General features: G+C 46.4%; 1 protein-coding gene across 1 annotated transcript in view; it reads right to left on the bottom strand.

Moving 5' to 3' along the window:
* Window positions 1-26853, bottom strand: part of JKAMP (JNK1/MAPK8 associated membrane protein) — a 68194-nt gene that overhangs the window by 22459 nt on the left and 18882 nt on the right. Inside the window, exons 5-6 of the mRNA XM_085626097.1 lie at window positions 10875-11056; window positions 6760-6836 (exon numbers count right to left, since the gene is read on the bottom strand). Coding sequence (XP_085482223.1) covers window positions 6760-6836; window positions 10875-11056 — 259 coding nt within the window. The remainder of the gene's footprint in view (window positions 1-6759; window positions 6837-10874; window positions 11057-26853) is intronic.

Here is a 26853-nt window from a genome sequence, read left to right as displayed (position 1 = left end):
TGCTTACATGAGATCTGGTCTTTGTTGAAGGCATTCAGTCCTCCCAGGGGTTTCGGAGGTTGCTGGCTGCAGGACAAGACAATTTTTGGCGCAGGATCTCTGAAAACTGCAGATGGGCTGGTAGGGCTGGGACCAAGTTAGTTGTTCTCTGCAGTCTCCTCTGCTGGGCGTCTTCTTTCGTCCCTTTTCTTCTTAGGTTGCGGGAATCTGCCTTCTTGGTTCAGGGCTGCCCCCTAAATACTGTATTTAGGGGGGTTTTATAGGGTTCTCGAGTTCAGTAGCCAATGGGCTACTGACCTTAGGTAACTACACCCTTGGTGTGCTCACCCCACGTGGGGGAGTGAGCACAATCCCTAATCATGATTGATGGCGGGCACTGAAGAGTGGGCTTCACCCCGCCTTCCCCACCTGAGGGGTGGAATTGACAGATGGGCACACCTTCTGGGCTGGCTAGTTTTTTCCGCCTGTCTGCCTGCCAAAAAGGAGGGGAGACAGCAAGGGGGCCTGCTCCTGATAGAAGGAGAGGCTGGGGGTCACATTACAAAGGCTGCCTGGCCTTTGAAGCTCCCCTGCCACAGATGGTTCTTCCTGGCCTGGGGGAGGTGAGACCACCTCCGCCCAGGAAAGGCTTAGTTTCTGGGCTCAGGGAGCGAAGGTTCCCACCCTAGGGGTCCAGAAACATGTCTCGTGGTGGCAGGCTGGTGTGTACCAGTCAGGGAACCCACCAGAGGCTGGTCGTTTTTCCGGGGATATCTCTAGGATGCCCTCTGGTGCATTTTTCATTCAATCCCACACAGCCATCAGTGTGGGTTTAATGTGCTGAGAAGTTTGATACCAAACTTCTCAGTTTTCAGTGTAGCCATTATGGTGCTGTGGAGTTCGTAATGACAAGCTCCCAGCACCATATACTCTTAATGGTAGCACTGCATTCTGACACTGTAGAGGTAGAGGGCTCATGCACCTGTACCCTCACCACTGGCATAGGGCACCCAGCTAGAGGGGTGACTGATTTATACCAGGGGAGTGGGTTGTAGGCATGGCACACAGTGTGCCATGTCGACTCTTCACTTTGTTCTGCGCCAAAACACGCAGCCTGCAATGGCAGTGTGTGTGTATAAGGGCCTCTAAGGATGGCAGCCCTTAGAGGTCTTCCCTGTTCAGCAAATTACTCACCTTAGAGGTCTTCCCTGTTCAGCAAATTACTCACCTGTAACTACAAGCAAAACGCCAGGGAGATAGAATGGAGGCCATCCACACTCAACAGACTCGGGCCTGGTTCTCCAGCCTCCAAGTCGGCGCCCTAGCCGTTAACCCACACCCTCAATGAACTTGCATGAGTACCTTCAGGGCTCCTGCACCCTCCGGCTGACTTCACAATAGGCAGAGTCCCCAGATAAACCTTTATGAATCGAAGAAGTGATCTCCGCTTTCTCACACTTGAAACTTTAATCCCTTCATGCATACAGGGGCCCTACCACTCTCTATGCTAGAAGCCACGATCTCCGTGATCCCCAAACCCAGGAAAGACCAGCGCTGTTGCAACTGCTACCGCCCCATCTCACTTATAAATGTGGATGCCAAACTATTCACTAGTATCCTGGCACTGAGACTTAATCTCCTTATGCCAGGACTGGTGGAGCAGTTCAGGCTTATCCCCCATCAACAACGCGAGGAAAATGCGATGCTAAGCATTCACAACGGGAGGTGATGCTGCTGGCTATAGACACCGAAAAGGCATTTGACATGGTGCATTGGCCTTACCTGGAAGTCACTCTGGACCACTTCGGCTTAGGGCCCAAGTTCCACAAGTAGATACTCAACAGCTATAGCAACCCAAGGGCAGCGGCTAGGGTCAATCAACCTCCTTCTCTATATGGAGGGGGACGCACAAACATTCTCTTCTATCCCCCCCCCTTCTGTTCACCCTATACGTGGAGACCATGGCATAAAGATTTAAAGAGGGCCCATGGATTGCTAAAGTGAGATTAGGGGGAACAAGCACACCATAAGTCCTTATGTAGACGATGTGCTGGTGGCACTGGACAACCCTCTACATTCCCTACTGGCCTTCTTGTAAGAACAATAGCGGTTCGGAAGAGCATCGTACTTTAACATCAACCTCCAAAAGTCACAGGCTCTCAATCTTTCGGTCGCGCTCCCCCCAATAGTACAATTGGCTTCTGCTTACCCTCTAACATGGGCTGACTCCTCAATCACGTACTTCGACACAGCGCGTTTCATTTACCGCATCCTGCTTCCGCAGATCAGAGCAGATCTTGCCCAGTGGAAACAATATCACCTCTCGTGGTTAGGCAAAATAGCAGCACTCAAAAGGACGATACTCCCTACAGCCCTATTCTTCTTATTCCAGGTCCTTCCATTGACTCAACTGGCAGGTGTGCTTAGATCACTGCAGACGGAACGTAACCGATTCGTCTGGGCGGTCAAGTACCCTTGTATGCATCGCAACCAGATCCAACACCACGCTGTAGAGGTTGGCAAGGGAGTCCCTAGCCTCACGCTCTTCTATCAAGCATCACAGCTCCGTTTCTTGGTTGAATGGACTCGCCAGGAGACTGTAGAGTACTGGTGCTTTATGGACCGGGTGATAGCGGGAGAACACCTTTGGAAAATTCCACAGCTTCACCAAAAACATAAAGAGTGGGGGTCTGTACTCCTCGTCAGTCACTAGAGCTACCCTTGTGGTTTGGGATAGAGTGGTTGTTCCAAAGGGGTTAACCACTTTCCCCTCGCCACTGAAGCTCTAATTATGAAACCCGCACCTCACTCCTGGACTCCACCCCATACCTTTCTCTGCATAAAAACACACCAGATGAATATCTATTGGGTACCTCTTTCATGCGGACGGACCCATCCCCTTAGTTTCGGGAAGCACATAGTCTACCTTTAATTGCTGCGAGTGCCTTTGTTACCTACAGCTCAGATACTAGGTCACTCAACCCAATGTACAACGGGAGGCCCAGAAGGCCCTCACTTCCTTCGAAAAATGGTTCCTTCTCAAAGAAGGGGGTAAATGTATTAGCGCTGAATCACGCTTTCTTGTGCCAACCGAGGAGAAGACACCGGGGCAGAGGCGATGGGAACAAGAACTGGGACTTCCCAGAACATATAGAGGGGGACATATATGTTATAGAGTGCGGCATACAGCACTCTACCCAGCAAGTGTAGAAACCTCCTCTGAAATATATAGAGCGCGGCTTACAGCACGCAACCCAGCAAGTGTAGAAACCGCCTCAGAATTCATCAACTACTGGTATCTCACACCAGTCAGAATATACAGGGGCAACCCCATTTACAGTGAGGACTGTTGGAGGAGCTATGGAGCTCCAAGTACACAAACACACACAGGTTTTGTGGGGCTGCCCGAAGCGGACGCACTATTGGGACAAAGTCCTTAAAGATACACATACCTAATTGTACACGCTACTCCTGCGCTTTCCGGCCTACAATCTCCGGGGGCGCCCTAACCCTGTGTTCACATCCCTGCAATCCAAACAAGGTTGGCATATCGACATGGCACTCATCGGGCACTTCAGATGATATTCGCTCACTGGGGTTCAGACAAAATCCCATAACACACAGCCTAGCTGCATAGACTTTGAAGCATCATGGGTATGGAAAAGAAGATGCATACCGAGATTTGTGGGCCCCATACATAGCTCTGCTCTCTGCAGAATTTTGCAAACTGACATGCCACTGGTTTCTTGGTTTGCTGCGCCTGACCACAGTGCCAGATGACACATGTACAGTGGCTGAAAGCCAACCAGTCTGTGCCGGAGTCCAACGTAGTGTAGGAACTACCTGAACACACTACAGAAGACTTCCTGAACACACTACAGAGGAGCGAGCTAAAAGGTGTTTGGGGAAGAGGATAGTTGGCATCACGTTTTCACTGTATGTTATGGTGCTCTTCAAAGAATGTTATCACCACTTGGGTGTTTGGACACAGCCTTTAAATGCAGCAATGCAGTGATAGCCAACCCGATCTGGCTGCCTACAAACTCTTGCTTACCTCATACAAAAAGGCCATTATGACCAGGAAGGCTGAATACTATGAGGCATGAATCATGGCTGCATCAAACAAAGACTTTTAAAATACTAAAAGAGCTCAGCCAGAAGTCAACAATAGGATCTACAGCCTCACCAGTAGACTGCAGCACCTTGCAGACCTATTTTCTGCATAAGGTCACGGACATCCTAGCTGAGATCGAGAACACCCAGACGCATCTGGCACTACTTGAACAGCACCCCACACCCCCTACGCCGAACAAACCAGCTCCTCTCTTTCCCCAACTTTGACCCAGCCTCTTTGTCAGGTCGGATGAGTCATATTAAATCAGGCTCTCCGGCAGATCCCTGTCCTCCAAGGATCTTTCGCATGGCCCTCCCAGGTCTTGAACGACAGATCCTCGCCCTACTTAATCGCTCCCTAGAGACAGGCTACCTTCCCACTAGGCTGAAGGAAGCCAGGGTCACCCCCCTGTTGAAAAAACCTGGGGCTGATGTTGCCACTTTTAAAAACTATAGATCTATTTCCCAGCTCCCCTTCCTGGCAAAAGTCTTAGAGCAGCACACCCTAAAAACACTCACAGCCTTCCTGGAGGAACACCGGTTACTCCAAGGGCGGCAGGCGGGTTTCAGGCCCCACAATAGCACAGAGCTGGTAATGCTATCGGTACTTGATGAGCTCAGAGTCATTGCCGACAAAAAGAAACCATGCGCCCATGTGGTGTTAGACTTGTCGGCAGCATTCAATACAGTCAACCACGCGCAGCTTCTAGCCCACATTTCGGAGCCGGGCATCTGTGGGGCGGCATACCAGTGGCTTGAGTCCTTCCTTTCTGGACGATCACAGAGGGTCCAGCTTGGGGAGCAGTTGTCTGAAAGGGGCGCCCTCACTTGTGGCGTCCCCCAGGGCACGGAACTGTCCCCGGTCCTCTTCAACATTTACCTCCAGCCGCTAATAACTGCCTTGGCGCGTATCGATTGCTAAGTCTTTAATTATGCGGACGACACGCAGCTCATCCTCCAGATCGACCCCTCCCAGCAGGCCCCCTCAGTGGTTCAAAATATTCTGAGATACACCGTGAACTGGATGACCACAAACTCTCTAAAGGTCAACCCAGACAAAACTGAGGTCCTAGTCATCACCAGGAAGACAACCCCCTGGAGTGACCGTTTCTGGCCCCAAGAGCTTGGCACAACCCCTACGCCGGCCACAGCTGTAAAAAGCTTGGGCATCAAGATAGATGCGGACCTCTCTATGTCCAACCAAGTTGCATCCATGACTGGTACATGCACTGGCCTGCTGAGACAGATGCGGAGACTTGCCCCTCTCCTCTTGACGGCAGCCCTACAAATGATAGTATCAGCCACCATCCTGTCCAGATTAGACTACGGGAACGCCCTAAATATCGGCCTTCCGGAAAAACTAACCAACAAACTACAGGTGACCATGAATGATGCAGCTAGGCTGATCTTCAGGCTCCCCAGAAGGGCACATGGGACCCCTCTCTTGTGCAAGCTTCATTGGCTCCCAATCAAGCAGAGGGCCAAATAGTTCAAGGGCCTTTGTATTGCCCACAAAGCAATCTACGGCCAGGCCCGACCTACATCAAAGAGCGCTTCCAAAACTACATCCCAGGCCGTAAACTCCAGTCTGCCGGAAGCTGCCGGCTGGCAGTTCCCCAGTTTGATACAAAATCCAAGGGAGGCAGAGCCCTCTCTGTCCTGCTCCTGCAGCTTTGGAATAAACTACCCGATGACCTCCGTAAGGAATGCGCTCTCCTCCCCTTCAGGAAAAACCTCAAAACGCACCTGTTCAGGGAGGCGCTAGATTCCAGCTAAATCATCTGTTCTGATTTTGTTAACATTATAAAACAGATTTGAACCATAAAATATGCGGTCTCATTTTTACACTTCGCCTCTATTTTTTGGGTCTATCCAGTACCAATTATTACAACCAATGTTACAGTTAACACCTCCCCTGAAGGCTGTGCTCCATTTGGCTGCCACACTGTTGTCCGTTATTATAAAATACAATCATATTAGCCAAGTGGTACAACAGTACCGTGGCTGTTCTTGCAAGCAAGAGTTTCAATCGAGGGTGGCTGCTTGCATAGTTCATTTATGGAGACCTTCATCCACCATCTGCTGCTATACCCAAGATTTTAGATAGATTTAGAGAGCTGCATCAGAGTCCTGGTTAAAACTGCCCAAATGTCATAAGGATTTCAAATTCCAGACGCAAAACTGCTCTTTCACTTAAGAATTCCCTTTCATCAGGGATACAATTGATCTCCAAATTCATTTTCTTTAAGGGGTGCATATTATTTTTTTTTTCTAGTACTGGTGTCATCATTTATTTCCCTTTATTTCTTTCAGTCATGGATCAGTTTCAATCAATCAAAACTGATTGTGTTTGTCAATTGTTATAAACACAATGTTTATTACAGACCTAAACAACTTTTTACACTGGACACTTCAACATACGTGTGCCCTTTGGCGGTGCCATAAAATAATAAATACATTTAATAGAAAAATCGGAAAATCATCAAAAGTAAGACCTACTAAGAATGCTGGAACTTAAGTCTTTGCAACATTTAATCCTTGGAGGTAAGTTTTCTGTTTCTTAGTACTCTTCAAATCGTGCTGTGAGCATGCTAACACTAATATATGAATTGCATTACAAAGATAAAATACAGAAGTGTTTAAAAGCATATCTATGTTTCTTCCTACCTCGATTTCAGATGCAGACATGTATACGGCCAAAGTAACCAGGGATAACACCAGCACAATATAAGGGAAAGCATAGTCTAAACAGGAAAACACAAAACATTGTGATTAACATCAGAGCCAATAACAGATTTGCAATAATGACATTTCTTCCATCTTAGGTCAATAGAGACAAATATGTAAATGTTATGGCCTACAAAGATTTGAAATAAACACAAATTGTATGGTAATGCCTCTTTTTGCATGTTCACCCCCACATTTTTGGACTGATGCTGCTGCTTTTACGACTCAGAGTACACCGAGGCCTGCTAACCAGACCTCAGTGACAGTGTTCAAACCGCTTACATAGAGTATGTAGAATTGGGTACCCACAATTGGCAGAGTCTGACTTACTTATAAGTCTCTAGTATCTGGTACCCAGGGCATGTAATACACAGTGTCCACTCAAGGCTGCAGCACTGATTGTGCCACCCTGTGTGTGACAAAGTACAAAATGGCTCCTAGCCTGCAACTGTAGACTGGAAGGGCAATGGTAACACTGCTAGTTCGACTTTGCCATGCAACCCAATAGCAAAGCCCCCACTTTCTTTAACAATCCATGTAAGTCTACCCTAAGGAAGGCCTATTAAGCACGAAAGCAGTGAGCTGTATGTTTAAGTAGGACATATATATATATATATATATATATATATATATATATATATATATATATATCCTGACAACAACACCTCCAAATTGTCATTTTACTTTGAGAGAGTTAGTAGCCCGATCGGTTAACACAGGGCAACCTGCTGACAACTCAGCCCGGCTAGCTTCTGAATGGGACTACTTAGAAGGGTACTGTAAGAAATCAAAGTCATTGTGGAATTAACCCCGACTTAATGTCATATCGAATTAATGTCACTATTAATGAAACGCAACTTTTAAATAGATGCCACTCTGTGACCCAATTTGTCCAGTGGCTTCCCACAGACACTGGCCACTGGCCACCAGACAGCTTTCTGCACTGCTGAAGAGTAGTGTGAACGACTCCCAGGCTTAGTAATAATGGAAGACTGCTACAAGGTGAGGGGTTACCTCCCCTTCGAAGGACCACACTCAAGGCGTTCGCTCAAAAGGCAAGTTTCAAAGCCGCCTTTAGTGGGCAAATGTTAATGTGATGTATTGTTTTTTATGTTCTCTAGACAGCCGTTGAAAAGAGAAATATTAAAAGAGATAGATATACATGTTTTGATATATGAAAAATAATATATTTAAAAGTAGTTAATGGTTGTGTTGTGTCAATGGTTTTTAGATATAATTGTTCTTTAAAGATTTGCGTTTTTTGAGTAGGAGAAGTTTCACACATGTTTAAGGGATCATTTATAGACTCTGCTAGTATTTAATGTTTAATGAAAAACATTATTTTACAATTCCCCTTGAGGAGATTTTGTTCCCCCAACAGAACTGTTTGTAGCTCATAACTGCATACCCAGGTTCTGAGGGACACAAGGTAACCCATTATATTTAAGGTCAAGTTGATGGAGGGCCTGATTTATACAAAAAAAATATAAACGTGTGTTTGGGGAAATCTTCTCCAGTTTCAGCATACTTTCCATGCAATCACAACATTTTCAAAGCGTACATCTGGAAAGCTGTGCCAGTCGCATATTTCTGGGTGCCCTCTTGTGAAAGTTTTGTGAAAGCAGGTCTTTTTTTGCTGGTGCTTTTGTATATTATTTTTATGGTAAAACCTCTCCCCTTTTACCTGTATGACATCTAGGTGTTCCGTTGCCCATTCCCATCCTTCCTAAAGGTCTATTCCAACCTCAGACGGGAGTAAATCTCCAACCCTTTCCGGCCTGAAAAAGGGTCAGAGGGAAGTATATGAATACCCACAGACTGATGGGTTTGTGGGGTTATACAAACCATCATGGTGTACCATGCTCACTCCCAACTCCCTTCATGGGATTCATTCTTGTATGAAACTACAAGGTCAGGGGTAATTTTACGTGGGTGTAAATGATTTAACAATGGAACGTATTCCTTCCACACAAAAATACAGACATTTTTGTGCTTGGAGCACAGACTTACAAATTCAAATGGTTTTGTGAATTAAGCCCTCTGTAGTTCAGATTTAGGTAACGTGCAAAAGGTTAGGCATGCAAATTTGTTTCTTAAGCATAATTAATGTTAGCCTGCATGACACTGAACTGAGTCTCCACAAATGCTCTGGTCGTTTTATGCATCTTGAGTCCGTACAGACTGAAGACAGCAATGGGCGGGAATGGATTACCACTATGGACAAACCCAGGTACATCACTGCTTCGCTAGAACATCCAGAGGAGCGCTTCTGGTCTCTACAGATCAGATCCATGTACAGTCACATTCATTGCAATTCACACTTCAACTAAACAGTCCCATGTCCTCAAACGTGTTGGGACAATCATCATGAGCATTTGATGTTGTTGATGGCAAGATGGACTACCTCTAAAATGTCATAATATTCAATAAGGAGTAGGTGAATGGCCTACAACTGCGTCCAGGAATTTGTTTATTAAAACATTTGAATATAGCATGCTTACATTTTTAAACCATTAACAGTCCCGTAAAACAAGACAGGATCCTGACAAAGGGAGTATGAGATAATGAGATGTGTGAGGTAATGAGATGTGAGAAAGGCTAATGAGATGCGAGTGGGTTCACCATATACAAACTTTCTATGCCTCTATGCTTAAAACAATACAACATATGTCGATTGGACATACTGCCAATGGGAATACACTACATACCCTGCATTACTTTTCCTTTATATTAAATATGTATATATTATAACAATTAGTGCAAAAAAACAATGTTTTCTATATACTGAAAAACACAATTTTTTCCATCAAAGAATCTTTATTGGGCCAATCATGGTCATAAAAGACACCTATCAATGCACCATTTGTCTATATTTTGGGGGTTAGGCAGCTTAACAAACACTGATAAGCACGCACTTCAAAAAGTGTGGAGAACGCCAAGAAAAAAACAATGAAATCCACACAGAATAAACACTGATAAAAGAAAAGGCTTTACATACCACAGTATTTTTAACTACATCGGTCTTCCCTAGAATTTCACTGGGTCCATATCAGTCTATATGCACTGGACTGGATGTCTCATCTGACAAAACCAACGGACCACTGAATTACTAATCATGCTTCAGAAATACCCTGTTCTATTGTGGCCTTTCATCACTCTTGCTCTTAAGTGCAAGCACTCATCCCATGCGGTTTCACGCCTCTTCACACTAAAGCACAACTACAAAATGTATGCAACTCGATAAGAGTACCTCATACAGCACAACAAGACAACACTCCCCTTCTATGTCACACTATAAACCCACACTCTTCCAACCACAGACAACCTACAGAGTAGTGTGCTACCTGTCTACCAAAATATGCTTCAGGCCGTACCAGCAGAATAACCACTATGCAGCAGATTTTTTTAAATTTATTTTTACAAACAGTCCTTTGCTTGCTGTGTGGCCTGCAGGAGTGTCTCCAACCACTGGGTGGGTGGAGTAATCTGGAAAAGCTTGAGGGTCTCAAGTGCTCCAAGTAGCCCCAGCAGCCTCTTTGTCTGAAGCCCAAACCTATTTCCTGCATCTAAAGCCTCTCTCAAACCGGTCATCATTAGCAGCACGCACATTTCCTCCTGAACGTCTATTTCAGGAACCACAGCCCAATATGGCTCTTCCTTCACCATACCTCCTTTCGCCAGTCTTTATTTCTCAATGACTGCAGCGGAGTCAGTAAGCATCAATATCCCCATCACATCAAATGAGACAGGACATGTACCCAGATTAAGGCTCCACATCAGGAGTAGAGTACAAGGATAAATTGCCTAATACAAGCATACAGGTTCTCGCATGAGATCCTGCAAACATAATCTGAGCTTGTATAATGGGTCAGAAAGGAAATCAACTGTCACACATGCACTGCTAAGTGAACAAACTAAATTGAATATAGACACTAAAGCTGCAGCTAATGCTACTTTGTGCCCAGTAAGTAGCTCTCCAAATACATACAAATAACTTGGTTTGTTCCACTGATCATCTACAATATTGACAAACAGAAATTGTGCGTCAAACTTACATAGAAGACCACCTCCAACTGCCTGGAGAAGTGTTAGCACCGGGAAGAAGTAAAGTGCTGCATAGATGCTTTTAAATCGATCAGATTTTCCTAAACCACAGGCAATCTTTTTCACCAGAAGAGGTCGAAGCATCATCATCAACACCAAACAGAATGCATAGTATACAAATACAATAGTGTACCTGTAAAGGAACATATATAAAGGTTATTGACATTTGAACGGTTGTGTCTTTGTTACAGCTATTTCCTTTATCTACCCGAAAAATGGAAAGTGCCATTAATGTGGCATGTGCCACAATAAGGGCACTTGTTTCAGTTTGGTTACAATATGCAACACTTTAGTTGATTGCAGCATTGAGTGTAAAGTAAACAGTAAAAAACAGAAAGAGGGAGAGAGGGGGAGAGAGAGAGGGGGAGAGAGAGGGGGGGAGAGAGAGACTGACAATGTTGAAGATACAGTGTATATCATGCACACATGCTCGTTGTATATTGCACTTTGGAAATTTTTGGGTGGCAAGTGTTCTCCTTTTGCAAGGATATGATCTATGCTACATAACTGAAGAGATCTCGTATTGCGTTGCCTGGCAAGGAAGATGAATACTCAAAAAGGGACAGACAGTCAAGAGTGGTTATCTCCTTTTCTGTGGGACCTATCGTTACAAAAGCTGGCAATGATAACAAAAAGAAAATCACAAAAATGTTTAAACTGACGATCAGATGCTCTAGGGGTATCAGGAATGGAATCATGATAAACAAAATGCAGCTCTCAAAAAATTACCAATCTGATGTTTATTGAAGAATCACTCCAAAACATTATGTATGGAATAAGAGCAATTTCTCCCCAATAATCAAGATTTTACTTCTGCCTACCAGACTATGACTGTATTAATATGGTAAGCCTTTTCTATTTTTTATTTTCTTCTTGCAACTCTCATCACTTTGTTTTATTAATATAGCTGTGATTTTTTTATAATAACATCACGAAGGAACGGGTGTTGTGTCTCCCATTGATCTATGGATATCTCCACAATCCTCAATTATGGAGGAAATTTATTTAGACCAGAAAGGTGAAAATTTCAGCCACCCGTTGGTCCATGGACTTTGCCAAACCATAAGCTAGAACCAAGGGGCAGATGTTTCGCAGAAATGCAAATGCAACATATCTCAGGCAAATGGTTCAATAAAGACTCTCCACAAGGATTTCTTATTAAAAAAACAAGCATTTGCATAGCTAAGAGGCCTCGCTTTTAGGACCTTATAAGTATTTAGCCACGCAGCAGCTTATACTGGGTACTACAACATTTACTCTTACTTCACAAGGAGTAGGCTAAAATAACCACAGCTAACTAACACGCTGAATAAAATGAGTAATTTCAGGCAAGCGAGCACACAATCTCAGATTCTGTAGGTTACTGCAGAGTACATGCTCATCTGTCCCCCTGCCATTGTAGGTCCATACTACACAGATGATCTTGAAACTTATCAACTAGAACGAGCGGCACAGTAGACACGTATTTCATTTTGTACAACTTCTACACTGGAGTATATCATTTCCCCCACCTTTTGAACAAAAGCCCAAGTTTAGCATAAAAATGGGTATGTACATACCTTCTGCAGACTAGTCAAGTCCGTAAGTTGAATTAAACTTGTCAAGTGTGAGAGCATCCAGAAGACATATACCCAATTGTAAATATGAGAATACATCTTTATGGTATGTTTTAGAGGGAACTTGGTGACTCTAAGGGTGTGTTGCTTGGAAAGGGAATATCAGTGAGTAGGACTGTGCTGCAGGAAATAGCTGTGCTGCAGAGGAATATGTTGTTCTTCTGTTAACACTGTATGAAAAAGGATACAGCGGCCCTGCAATAGCTGATCTATGGTATTCCAGTGCATGAGGAGCTTGTTCACTGTTTCAGTAAGACTGGTTAAACTGATGGGCATGGTGTCAGTCCTAAAAAGTATTAATGAGACCGTGCTGTACCTCGGGCACTCCGTGGCTGCCGCTGTCGCATCTACTATAAACATCCATCTCACTGGCACGGACAGTAATGCTATTGCCTTCATTCCCCCGTTATAGTTAGTTCAGCCAACTATAACTCGCGCAACCGCAATCCACTGCTGATGACGTCACATATTACATCACTCATGATATGGTCAGTGACATCACTGATGACATCATCCTTGTGTAAGAGTGGCAGACCTCCTCTTATCCTAATATAAACTTTGATACACACATTGAAAAATACAAACTAAAGTTTTGAAAACTATAGAGATACCAATACCAGTTAGAACAACCTATTCAGTAATTCCCAAATCTACATACGACATGTAGACATAATGTCATTTGAGATGTCCTCAGTGATGTCATGCGTGATGTCACTGACCATATCATGAGTGATGTAATATGTGAAGTCATCAGCAGTGGATTGCGGTCGCGCGAGTTATAGTTAGCTGAAGTAACTATAACGGGGGAATTTCAATGGTTTTGTACGAGTGAAATGTCCAGCTAACTATAACATGTGTGAAACCTATGGTTTTTTCAGTGAATTTGTAAGGTTTTTTAAATGTTAATTTATTTATGTATTATTATATTTTGTATATATTTATTTTACAATAAACTACCTATGTATATAGTTATAGATTGACTGTATCCTGTAATATGGAATGGCTCAGCTCTTTTTTTTTTAATTTGGATAAAGTTGAACAGCATAGTTAATATCTTCTATAAACTTATAAACAGTTTAAAATGTTGTTGTTTTTTTAAGGGTTTTTCACGGTGCGCGCACCGGCAGCGCACCGGCAATTTTGTTTATTAAACGAAATGTTTTTTTTTTTTTTTACGAGGTCCTTTAGGGACCCCCTGAGAAGGTCTAGGGGGTCAGGGAGAGTCTTCCCTGCCCCCTTTTCACGTTCTCCACTTGTGTTTTTAGCTCTCGTCTGCCTCTAAAACTCAAAATGGCGGCTAAGGGGTGCGCGCACCGTACGCGCTCCCCGCGATTTTTTGAAAAAAAATAAAATGTTTTTTTTCACCCTTCGGGGTCTTTCAGGGACCCCCTGACAAAGGCTAGGGGGTCAGGAACTCTCTACCCTGCCCCCTTTTCACGTTTCACTGTCACACACAAAATGGCGTCCAACACTTCCGGATTTCGACCGATTGGAATGTTGACTGACATCTAACCACCAATCAGAATTACGCTCGCGGACATTTGGTGCGCGCCCCGTGCGCCCACCGTGCGCGCACGGTGCACGCATATAGATATTTATGTACTTTTAACTGCAATTTTCTCAGGAACTCCTGAACAGATTGACACCATATATGCAAAAGGCACATGCCTGAGCTGAGGACTACCACTTTGCCAAATTTCAAGTAATTCTGTTCAGCCGTTCGGGCTGTACCTTCGACTAAAGGTCCTATGGGAAAATGCATGGGGAAAACGCGTTTTGGGACCCCCCTTTTTTCTCAGCCCCCGCTTGACGAATCACCACGAGACTGTCAGGGTAGGAGCTGAGCGGAGCGCCCCATTAGTTTTGAAAATTTCACGAAGATAAGTCAACCGGCGCCAAAGTTATTCAAAATAGAATTTTCAGATTTCCTATGGGAACTCGGTCCGAACTATAACTATCTACTGGCGACCGCCAGTAGAATATATATATATATATATATATATATATATATATATATATATATATATATATATATATATATATATATACATATACATATATACATACATACATACATACACACACACACCCCATAACCACCACTGACCCTTCACACCTAACAAAGGACAGCCCACAAGTTGTCATAGAAAAAGGTGTCCCTTCAGCAGGACTACAGCTGAACAAAATAAGGCAGCGACTGTGGCCATCTTGTTCTATCATAATTTTCAACGTTTTTGAGGAAAATATTTACTCTAGAATCAGTTTAACAACTCTTCATTTGACAATTAATTATAATAAAAAATAAATATTTCATTTTATAGGTGTAATTATTTAAATAATGTCATACAAATTAGATTAAAACACATTAATTTTAGGTGAGGAGTAGTGAAAAAGAGGAAACATTTCAAGATTGCTAACTGTAAATGCATTTTTTTGTTATTGAAACAATTTGAAATACCTTTAAAACTTAAAATGCAGATAAGTCGAAACTTGGCAGTCTGGTTTTCAGCCTTTTCTCAGTCCAATGATGGAATAGGCACCCCAGAGGTGGGTTGAAACTGAAAGTCGGACATCTTGAATTGTATTGCATTATTCCTCTTCAATATAACAATTAACTGGTTTACGCCAGCAATGGCATACACTTTTTAAAGACGAACAGGTTACTTTCTACACACACTTCCTTTTGTACACTTGAAATAGTTAAACGCCTGGTTATCCATTGATAATTATGACGACTCGTCCGTGAATTTTTTTATTCTTTCCATTTCGTTGATGAACTACAGAGATCGGTTTTGTTTTACCAATCAGATCCAGTTAAATGAATATTTCGCTGAACAGCACATAGCATTCTGCCGTCACTGTGTCCTTCGTGTCCCATCTTTTTTGGGCCTCATCCTCGCACTATGCAGCCTGAGCTGCTTCTCCTTTGCATGTCCAAGTGTTTTTACCCTGATATGTAGTGTTTTTTTTGGTCTTCAAATGTGAGCCCAGCAGCGATGCCTCTAATTGCCTTAAAGTATGGCTGCTCCCCTTGGCTACAGCAGACTCAAGCTTGGAAGAAGCCTGCAGTGCTGCACCGGCTCGGGATGTGGCTAAAGCACTCCTCCACCCGCTTGGCCGCACAGTGCAGCAGCGACTTGGGAAGCCACGGGCTGTGTGGTCAGGCAGCAACGAGGGAGAGCCGGCCAGAGGCCTGCGGTGCGGCACAGAGTACGGCCGCAAACAGAAGTGCTTGACAGAGGCGGCAGTAGCTCCACCATGACAAGTCCAGGACACAACTGAGGAGGATGGACCGGCCTAAAGAAAAGAAAAAACAAGCATTTGCAATGCAATAGGTCTTGCATTCATGAGAGTTTGAGCTATTGGCATTGTAAATGACAATGCCTTTTAGTTATGTGTTGTTTTTAAAACAGAAAAATAAAAGGCATTGTCATTTACAATGCCAATAGCTTAAACTCTCGCAAATGTGAGACCTATTGCATTTCAAACGCGTGCTATAAAAATAAATAAAAAGTGTTAGGAGAGAGCATGTCCTACCTACAACAGGACAACACTATTTGAGAAAATAGTGCTCGGAGGCTGAAATTAAAGACTACTGAGCAACAATACGCATAACAGGGGGTGTCCTCATGGGAGGTTACAAAATGAGACAAGGCAGTACCAACGAGGGGCTACTAAGTAATGTGACGAGGGGTCCTGGATTTGCCAGGACAGTCCCAGTTTTTCACCAGCTGTCCCGGGAGATTTCAGATATTTAGCTCACGTCAGTTTTTAGAGAGGGTCGACTGAAAACGGCGGGAGGTGTTTTTTTATGTTTTACAAAGGGGGGATAGTTAGTAGTTGTTTCAAGAAAGCAATTTAATTAACAGGTAAACTACTGGGTTTAAAAAATTCATTTTATGTATGTTCTTACTGCTTGTTCTGTAATTCTCTGCGGAGGCGCGCTGTCATTCTGTGCGCACGCTTGAAGTAAAATGGTAGTCCTTCTATTTTTGTGAAATGCCCCGGTTTTTGGCTTTAAAATTCTGGTCACCTTACTACTAAGCCTTTTGACCAATGAACAGCCACAGTTTACAGCGGACAATGACAAGCCAATAAAAAATGTGGATGGAGTGGGAGGAGGTTCAAGTCCCTACCTCAATACAGCATGCCTTGCAGAGCAGCACATGTGCTGCCCAGGCTCCACCTAAAAATAACCACTTTAAATCAAATCTGACATCATCTATGTGCACTACCGCTGCATGCGAATAAGCAAAGCTTTGTGGTTTGGACTTTGGAGGGAGCTCCAGTGTAGAAGTGAGCTACAGAGTGGCTGTGACCAGAAACTATGACAGCCTTGCATACCGCTGCTTGATGATTAATTTGTTTATTCCTCAGTATATATGCATTTATTGCCATTTTCTTGTTTGGGATTGTTTGTCAGTGCTAAACGAATCAATCGGTGGGACTTCAAGCCCAGCACTGCCTAAGAAGACTCCCTCCTCCCAAAAACCGCACAGGCTACCAACGTTGACCGGTGTCCTGGGTAGAGTGTAAATCCCTGAAGAATGTTAGCGTATAAAACCTTCACACAGTGACCTGGAAACCTACTGTCTACAGGGGTTTCCATCTCATTGTGTCAACAGTGTGTGACATCGGCTCTTCACTGGGTGACCATGTGAAGGGAGCCAGTATTGTGTGACACACGGTGGCGCCGTATGAGTTGCCAAATCTGCACGCGGTTCTTATACCAGGACCACTCCTCCAAAACTGAATGTAGGTCACCAATCTCTGGAACAGCAGCAGACCAAGAACAGCAAGCATTAATATTGTTCTCACACAAACTTATCCTGACACTGAAAACCACATTCTGCTACGACATATTTTAAAATACCTATATTATGTTTCTGCATCGAGTTTTGGTCTTACTGTACAGATTTAGTCTATGTTCTTTCCTTTACTATGTGAGGCCTAAGCAGCTGCAATGCATACACAAATATGTATGAGAATGTATTCATATATGGCCCAGCTTGCTTCTTCACATCCTGCGTCACGATTACACCGTGGTAGAGACAGTTTAAAAAGCAACTATAATTAAATCATTTGTCTGTACATATCAGGCAGTTCTAAGTTTCTCTTCATAGTTTGCACTCTGAAAAGACTGTACTCTTCTCTACATTCATTTTTTTATTGCTTTTTTTAATTTTTGTGTATATTATCAGCAGGGTGCAGGGAAGAGGGAGGGTTACCGGTGTGAACAGGTAAATGTGATGCAAATGACAGAAACATCGAAATCGCGGCAGGCGGACCATGGAATAACGTTCGGTAAGGATGCAGTCTGCACATCGGTCGAAAATGAGGCTTCTTCAGGGCCATTCGTGATCTTATAAACGGTCTTCAGAACACGGTGGGAGGAAAGAGAGTATCGGAGAGGGAAGGGGATCAGCAGAAGCCATGTTATCCTGTCCGACTCCTACAAGACCGTACCTTACATCCTACCACCTGCAGCCTCCATCTGTGACTCCTGTAAGAACAGCCGAAGAGTCCTCTCACTCAGTGGAACACTGTGCATCATGAACGTGGGAACCAGAAGTGACAAGGGGGGTTTGCACCCGCAGGATGTTGAGAAGAGTGGATAAAGTGGACGAAGGATCCGCATAGAATTATAGTTTACATGTATTTCTGTGGGCGTTAAACATATGCACTCCAGCCCATATGTGTGTAGGGCACGTGCAGCCCGATCCAGCTCACGAGCCAAACGGACAGGCCTCCTTGATGTGTGTGTGCCTGTGGTGCGTGCAGCTATCCCATCCTGGGTAACAAGCATTTGTAAATTCACACAGCCAGGGGTTGCAGACAGGAGCTCAGACAACTAGTGGCAAGCCTGTATTCAGGGTCTGTTAGGTGGTGCGCGCGCACCACAGAGGATCGTGGCCGAGGGAGCCGGTTGTCTGTGCCGCTGATGTGCGTAACAGACACCAATGGGAATGGGCGGAGCAAAGGCGGGACATGCGCCCGCCTTTGCCCAATTGCGTGCTGTATTTTTTTTTTAAAAACACGCTAAAGCCAATTGCAGCCGGCGAAAGCAAAACCACATGCACAAGCGTGTGGTCAGCTTTCAGAACCCCCTACATGAGGTCTCTCGCTGCGCGAGCAATGCTATGCACTGCAACGCTAGGCGCAAGACCTAAAAAGAGCATGCGCCGAAAACGACATAAGAAATTAAAAGAGTTGGGGGGACATGTAACAGGGCAGTGTCCATGGGAGGGGAACAGCACACCAAAAAGGTAGGACAAATGGCAACGTTTCACCAATGAAAAGAAAGGAATTTAGAAAGGGACACGAAGGAACAAATGAAAAGTGATGGGTGTGATAAAAGCCCACAGAGGAGACACAGCATGTCTCGAAGAGACAGCGCATGCGCTGCCTAGGCAAGACATAAAAAGGCTTAACGTATTAGGAAACATTTTTACTTCCAATAATTTTCTATGACACAAAATGAATCAGGGAATTCTTAAATTGAAAAAAATGCAACTGCAGCTTCGAAATTAAGCACAATTTTTTAGGACTAGAGTTTATTAAGCTGCAGGACTATGAGAGAAGACAAAATAAATGTGATGTAGTGACTATTTGAATCAATCTGAAGAAACAAGAATTAAACTGGGTAACATTCCATGTCATCACTTTTTTGTTTACTTCTCTGTGGCATAACACAAGAGTCCTAAGGCTTTGCAGGACACTCCAGCACGGACTGCTAGGCTGCACATTCTCTTAACAGAAAACACAGTCAAGCCCTATATGCATATTTCCATCATCGAGCATCAGTGTTGCACATTTTGTGCTGCAAGTACATAGCAAGAAAAGAGATCAGCATATTGGCATAACTGTGCCAATTAAGGAGACTCACTGGCCTGCAGTTCATGCTGTACTGGCCATTTCTGAGGAGAAGTGATATGAAGGAAAGGGGTACAGGCAGGGTTCAAACTCCCTAGGCCTAACAGTCATGTGCCAGGATTCTGTTCATATGTCCATGCTGACTGGTCAATGATGGGGCTCATGTCACAAAGGGGAAGTGGGTACACCCATGACGTAAGTTGCCAATCTGCCTCTTGTTTAACTAGCTTGGTCTCATTTTACTCATCTCTCCACCTCACTTTCACTGTTTTTCCAAACACACAACAAATTAGATTTTTAGAGTCGTGGAGCAGCCTAGCGTCAGTAATCTTGACCCTGGAGTCTCATCGTACTAGTAAGTTTAAAATATAATGCTTTGCGACATACATTTTTAGGGACCCCACTAGCAATGAGATCATGAAGCTCGCAATAGTATGTTAAACAAGAAACAAGGGAATAATGATAAAAAAAAACTAATTCTGCATGGATATGTGAACCAAATTAAAATCTAGAGTTAAGATTGGAAGAGATATGGCTTTCTCCTGGCTGATCAGGCAATTCAGACACCAGTGGCCAACATTGAACAGAGCCCGATTATATCATTTTGGCTTTGGAACAGGTACATTTGTCAGTAGTTGTCAATTTAATTCACAAATAGAAGGGTTACAATCTTATCCTTTGCTTTGGGATCCGCTTTGTCAAACGATGCCACATATCTGCAAGCAGTAAGTCCACCGATAATTATAGTCACTGTGATCAGCAGTGCTGAATGCAACGGACAAATGCAACAGAACCTGTGCCACTAAGTTGCCATTTTCCTGGACCAACCACTTGGTTGTCACTTTACACATCAATAAGCTCCGACTGCTTTAGATGGTTGCCCTTAATAGATTCCTCCTCCTGTTCCAGGACCTTTGTCTCACTATGTAAATTAAGAATTGGTCTAAAGTTTAAGACAAGAAAGATCAAACATAGTTTCTTTAAGAGGAGGAAATGCACAGAGGTCGAGGAAAATTAAATTCAACAGCTGAGATAGTGACCTGTATAGCATCCAAATAACTAATTGCACAAGACTTGACATGTTCCCAAAAAAGCAGCCAGCTTAAACGAATATAAGAAGCAGATAGGATTGTTTGTATTCCACTTCATTTATCAATGTCTACATAGATTTATGGACCAATACGAGTCTCTAGAACAAACAATCTATAGACATGCATTATTATTGATCCATGAGATCTGTTCTTCCAAATGTTCCAACTGTTTACTGCGGCATATTCAGGCAACCATAGAGAGAGCACTTAAAAAGGTCTCTGGACTTTTGGACAATACATCAAGAGGGGGGATGGAAGATTCCAATTAGTGAAACTGATTTCAGAGTAATTCAGTACCTACAAAAGGCTTTTACGATACACATCTTAATATATGAGAACACCTAGACAAAACACTATCTGTATAGCGTTTTGTAAGGTCTGCGGAGATTCGCCGCAAGCAACTAATGACTATATTTTCTACCTATAATTAGGTCAATACCCCAATTCTATTGATAAAATAAGGGTAGAGGAATGTTGAAAACATCTTCCTACCATTGAAAAAACCACCCTAAGACAGATACACACTATTAAATAGATGGTGACTGGTGTAATGCCATGGAGGGTCACAGTAAAACAACTGCAATGTTATCGCATTCCTGCCCTTCCCGCTGGCCTGCCTTCCCGGGATCTCTCCCCTGGGGGTGACCCTGCGCCTGCGTCCTCCCCCGGCCGCCCTGCTGGGCTTGTGCTCCGGGGGAGTCCCTCCTCTGCTTACACTAGACGCTCCGCTCTGGGGTGATGGCTGATACTAACCTACCCAAGGCCGCTATGCGGATTTTGTCTTGGAACGTTAATGGTCTTTTAGACCGCTTCAAGCGCATGGCGGTCCTCAAATACGCGCAGCGTCTGGGAATTGATGTCCTTCTTTTACAAGAGACCCACCTTCTTGGCAACAACTGTCCCTTTCTCGCTCGCTATGGGTACGACAGGGTGTGGCACTCCGGCTTCGTGCGGGGTTCCCGGGGAGTGGCTATCCTCCTTCGGCGGACTTTTCCCTTTGTTCTTGCCCAGGTTCACTCCGACTCCCAGGGCATGGCGGTTGCGGTTTCTGGGGCCCTTGAGGGGCGTCCCCTGACCTTTGTCTCCTTGTATGCGGCCCCGTCCCAGTTGCAGCCCGTCCTCTCACACGCGGCACGCCTGCTTCCCACGCTCCCGGCGGGCGCGCTTGTCTTGGGGGGGGGGGGGGGGACTTCAATGCGGTATATATGCCCAGTGCGGATGCGATGGGCCCGGTCTCCCTTGCCAGGGCTGCCCGGTTGAAGCTCCTATCGGGCTGGGCCGAGGCTCAGGGTTTGTGCGATGTCTGGAGGGTCTGGCACCCACGGGCCCGCCAGTACACCCACACCTCGGCGGCGCACCATTCGCACGCCCGTATTGCTTTAATCTTTGTCCCGTCCACTGAATGCGTGGGGGTGCAGGACGTCCGCATTCTTCCCAGGGGCCTCTCGGACCATTCTCCGCTGCTTCTGGCCATCGGCCCGCCTCCCTTCTCCGCCCGCCCTGTGTGGCGCCTGAATGCTTGGTTCCTCCAGGATGAGGCCTTCCGGAGGTCGGTTGGCACCGAGATCTCTAATTACTATCACCATAACGTGGGTTCGGTCTCCTCCGCGGCCGTCCTCTGGGAGGCTGGGAAAGCGACTGTCAGGGGAGCGGCCAGGGGTCTGGTGCAGCAACAGCACCGGAAGCATCTCCAGCGAATTACGGAGTGCGAGGCACAGGCCCTGGAGCTCGAGCGCGACCCGGAGGCCCTGGGGGACGCCGGGCGGGCGCGGCGACTGGCCTTCCTTCGGGACTAAATTCGTTTGCACTCCCTGGAAGCGGCAAAAACTTTATGCCGCTCTTCGGTCGCACGGGTATATGGTTGGGGAGATAAGAACGGTGCTCTTCTTCACCGGTTGGCCACGTACCCCCGGTCCAGTAGGATTATTCCGGCGATCGCGGGCCCATCGGGTGAGATCTGCACAGCCTCTGTGGCGGTGGCCCAATCCTTTGCTGATTATTACTCCACGCTGTACCGTGCTAGGGAGCCCGGGGTCCCCCTTGGGGAGCTGCTGGGGTCCGGTGGAGCGGAGTTGCAGTGCTTGGGGCGGGAGGCTAGGGAGACCCTCGACTCGCCCGTGACCCTACAAGAAATAGACGACGCCATCTGTCACCTGGCTCTCGGGAAAACTCCGGGTCCGGACGGCTTCCCACAGGAGTACTATGCCCACTATCGTGAGACCCTCGCTCCACAGCTTTTGGGCCTCTACGCTGAAGTGATGGAAGGGGGCTCGTTCCCTCCGGAGACGGACACGGCCACGATAGTAGTTCTCCCTAAGACGCAGCCTCCGTCCCAGTCCTGCTCGGACTACCGGCCGATCTCGCTCATCAACACTGAGATCAAAATCTACGCTACCATCTTGGCGCAGCAGCTGCGTCCTTACCTTGACTCGCTGATCCACCCGGATCAGTGTGGGTTTATGCCGAACTCGACACTGCCTGCGGCGACTGCATCTCGCCATGGCCCACCGAGAGCGCCTCTCTCCCTATCTGGCTTTGTTGTTGGTCGACTTTGAAAAAGCCTTTGACTCGTGGGGTGGGTCTACTTGGATGAGGTGTTGGAAAGGATGGCGTTCGGTCCTCACTTCCGAGCCATGGTCCGGATCTTGTACGCAGCTCCGCGGGCCAGGGTGTTGGTGAATGGGGCTCTCTCTCGTCCGTTTTCTATCGGGAGGGGGATGCGTCAGGGCTGCCCGCTCTCGCCCCTCCTCTTTGCCTTGGCTGTCCTGGTCCGCTCCGACCCTGTGCTTCGTGGGTGGGACTGGCCGGGCATGGTCCCTGATAAAATAGCTCTGTATGCTGACGACGTCCTCCTTTACCTCTCCGACCCCGCCACATCAGGTCCTATTGTGCGTGGCATTCTTCGCCGGTTTGGTCGGGCATCAGGTCTCCGTCTCAACCCCAAGAAATCGGTCTTAGTTCCGCTGCACCCGCCAGGGATTGCTTTGACTGGCAGTCCGATATTCCCCTCCGGAGGCTCTCTTTCAAGTACCTGGGTATCTGGATCACCCTTCTACCGGAGCTCTGCTGGGCCCTTAACGTGGCTCCTGTGGTCAACGGGGCCAGATCGGACCTGGCGAGATGGCAGTCGCTCCCATTAAATCCATTGGGGAGGATTGCCCTCTATAAGATGATGATCCTTCCCAAATTCTTGTACATGCTGCAAAACACGCCCTGCTCTTTCCCTCGTCCGTGGTTCCGGAACTTGGACAGTATGGCGACCAAGTTCCTATGGAGGGGCGGTAGGGCCCGTCTGGCCCTCGGCCTGTGCCGGATTCCATCGCATGACGGAGGTATGAGTATGACCGACCTCTACTTGTACTACCTTGCGACTCGGCTCCTGGTGGTCCATGATTGGTTCTCGGGCGGCTGGGGCGACCCCGCCTACAGGCTGGAAGTACAGACACTGGGGTTCTCTTCCATTCAAAACATGCTCTACGGGGCGCGGCTTCCGAGATCGCTTCCGGAGGTTGTGCGGGCCCCCTTTGTGGCCTGGCGTGCGGCTCTACGGCATACCCGGTGGTCGGGGAAACTGACCCGTGTTACGCCACTCTGGCATGGCACCTGGCTGCGGGAGGTTGCGGGCCTGGAGGGCTTTCGAGCGTGGGACCTCCTCGGGATCTCCTGCTTGGGCGATTTGTGGCGGGGGAGTCGTATGTGTTCCTCCCGGGAGCTTCAGGCTCGCTTCTCGTTGTGCCCCTCACAGTTTTACAAATATCTTCAGCTGCGCCACGCGGTTCGGTCCTATGTCCCGCTGGATACGCGAATCCCTGACCACAGCCCACCGGAAGCGCAGGTGATGCTGGGGTTTCTGGGTAATATGGATATGCCAGCTTTTCTTAAATTTTTGGGTGACTCCCTTCCCCTTGACAGCACTAATGTGGAGGAGGCCGATGGCCGGTTCAATGAATGGCTTACTGCAGCGATTAACATCTATGCTCCTCCTACGCATCTCAGCAGCTCTAGGAGTCCGGACGCACACAAATGGTTTACACCTGAACTAAAAAAACTGAAACTGGAAGTGAGGCAAAAGGAAAGAACCTGGCGCTCCCAGTACTGCCCACTGGCCAAGGCCACATACTGCTCAGCCAGGAAGACATACCAAAAAACTCTACAAAACCATAAAACAACCTATTACTCATCCAAAATCCTTAACTCCACCAATAAGTCAAAAGAAATTTTCAGGATAGTGAACGACCTTTGCAATGACGATAGAACTTCCCCTCCGGTAGTTCCCACACAAGCGCTATGCAATTCCCTGAATGACTTTTTCCGCGATAAGATCTTAATGATTAAGCAGAACATTTCCACACTTCCAGCTTGCGCCCCAGTGGATGACATCTATCTCAATCCCTCAACTTTACATTCTTTTCCCCTTATCGATTTGAAAACTTTCTTGGCACTACTGTCCAGAGTCAAATCAGGCTCCCCTATGGATGTCTGCCCCCCCCAAATCATGAAAGAAATTGGTCGAGCTATGCCCAACAGCATGATACCCTTGCTCAACGACTCTCTCATTTCAGGGACAGTGCCTAGCAGCTTCAAGCAGGCCTTATTGATTCCCCTCACCAAGAAACCTGGTATCGACCCGCTGGACCTCACGAATTATCGGCCCATATCCTTGCTGCCCTTCCTATCGAAAATGCTGGAGGCGCATGTTACCAACTGCCTCTCTAATTTCGTGGAGGAAACGGAATATCTCCAACCCAACCAAGCAGGTTTCCGGCCTGGTCACTCCACTGAGGCAGTAATATTGGCCGTCCAGAACACCTTGAGGTCCAACGCTGACAACAACCTTCATCAAGCCCTAGTACTTCTTGACTTGTCCGCTGCATTCGACACGGTTGACTATTCCATTCTGGTCAACCGTGTCGAACAGGCGGGTCTCAGAGACTCTGCCCTAGCCTGGTTGAAATCGTTCATCTCCGAACGTACTCAGTCTGTCCGCTTAGGCTCCTTTTCTGCCGCCAAAGTCAAGTCTTTCTGTGGGGTGCCCCAAGGCTCTTCATTATCCCCCTGGTTATTCAATTTGTACATGCGACCCCTTCTTTTTGCCCTGAGAATGCACAAAGTCACTGTATATAACTATGCAGATGACTTGCAGCTCGTTTTTGTTCTCAACTCCCCAAATGCGGTGGAGGACTTCCAAGCCACTAGGACTCTAATCCAGAGCTGGATGTCCTCAAATCACCTTAAATTAAACCCAGGGAAAACTGAGTTGATCCTGCCCGGCAAGAGCGAAATCAGTTGGAGCCCTAACTTCTGGCCGACTGACATGGGCCTCCCCCCTAAGAAATCTCTGACTGTAAAAAGTCTGGGGATAACCATCAATGAGGACCTCTCGCTAAAATCTCAGATTGGAACCGTGGTTTCTTCTGGATTTTTCCAATTGAGGAAAATTAGGAAAATCGCCCATTTCCTCACTCCCTCCGCCTTAATTCAGGTTGTCATGGCCCTAGTCCTCTCCCACATCGACTTCTCAAACAGCCTATACCTAGGCCTACCCGTAGGACAACTCAGAAGACTGCAGTACTTGCAGAATCAGGCCGCTAGGCTGATCTGCAAAGTACCCAAATGGGAATCGATTAAACCAGGCCTAGAGAGCCTGCACTGGCTACCCATGGCTCAAAGAGCCGAATTCAAAGCCGGGTGCATCATCTTTAAGGCTCTGCAAGGCAAGGGACCTCTATTCATCAGACAGCTGATCGGAAGATATGTTCCCTCACGGAACCTAAGATCTGCCCACAAAGACCTTCTTGAAGTACCTCGCTTTAAGAAAAAACGACAAGGCGGCAGCAGCTTCCATTTCCTAGCAGCTACCCTATGGAATTCTCTGCCACTAGCCCTCAGACAGAGTAAAGACCTCCTTGCCTTCAGAAAGGCATTCAAGACTCACCTCTTCACAAAAGCTTACTTGAAATAACGCTTCCGGTAGACTCACCCTTTGTTATGTTTTTTATCTTTCCAGCGCCAAGAAGCCCTCGGGCGTACGTGAGCTTTATAAATTTTTAATAACATAACATAACATCTCCCGCATTTACCAAGCCCTGGTCAACAACGCGCCAACGGACTGCGAGGTCACGAATGTGCGTTGGGAGGCCTGGGTGGGGCCACTGGATGAGGTTGACTGGGGGACGCCCTTATGGCACCTCGGTTGATCACCTCCTCGGCCAAACTGCGGCTCATCCAACTGTACTACTTGCATACCGCTTATCTGACCCCGGAGCGCCTTCACCGTGCGGGTCTCTCCCCAGACGCTTCATGCGCGCGATGCGGGACGAGCCCGGCGGACTTCTTCCACATGGTGTGGA

This window comes from Triturus cristatus, chromosome 9 (assembly GCF_964204655.1).
Source record: "Triturus cristatus chromosome 9, aTriCri1.1, whole genome shotgun sequence".
In the NCBI taxonomy this organism is placed as follows: Eukaryota; Metazoa; Chordata; class Amphibia; order Caudata; family Salamandridae; genus Triturus; species Triturus cristatus.
The sequence above is the reverse complement of the archived record's forward strand: the minus strand, read 5'-3'. Positions and strand labels throughout refer to the sequence as shown.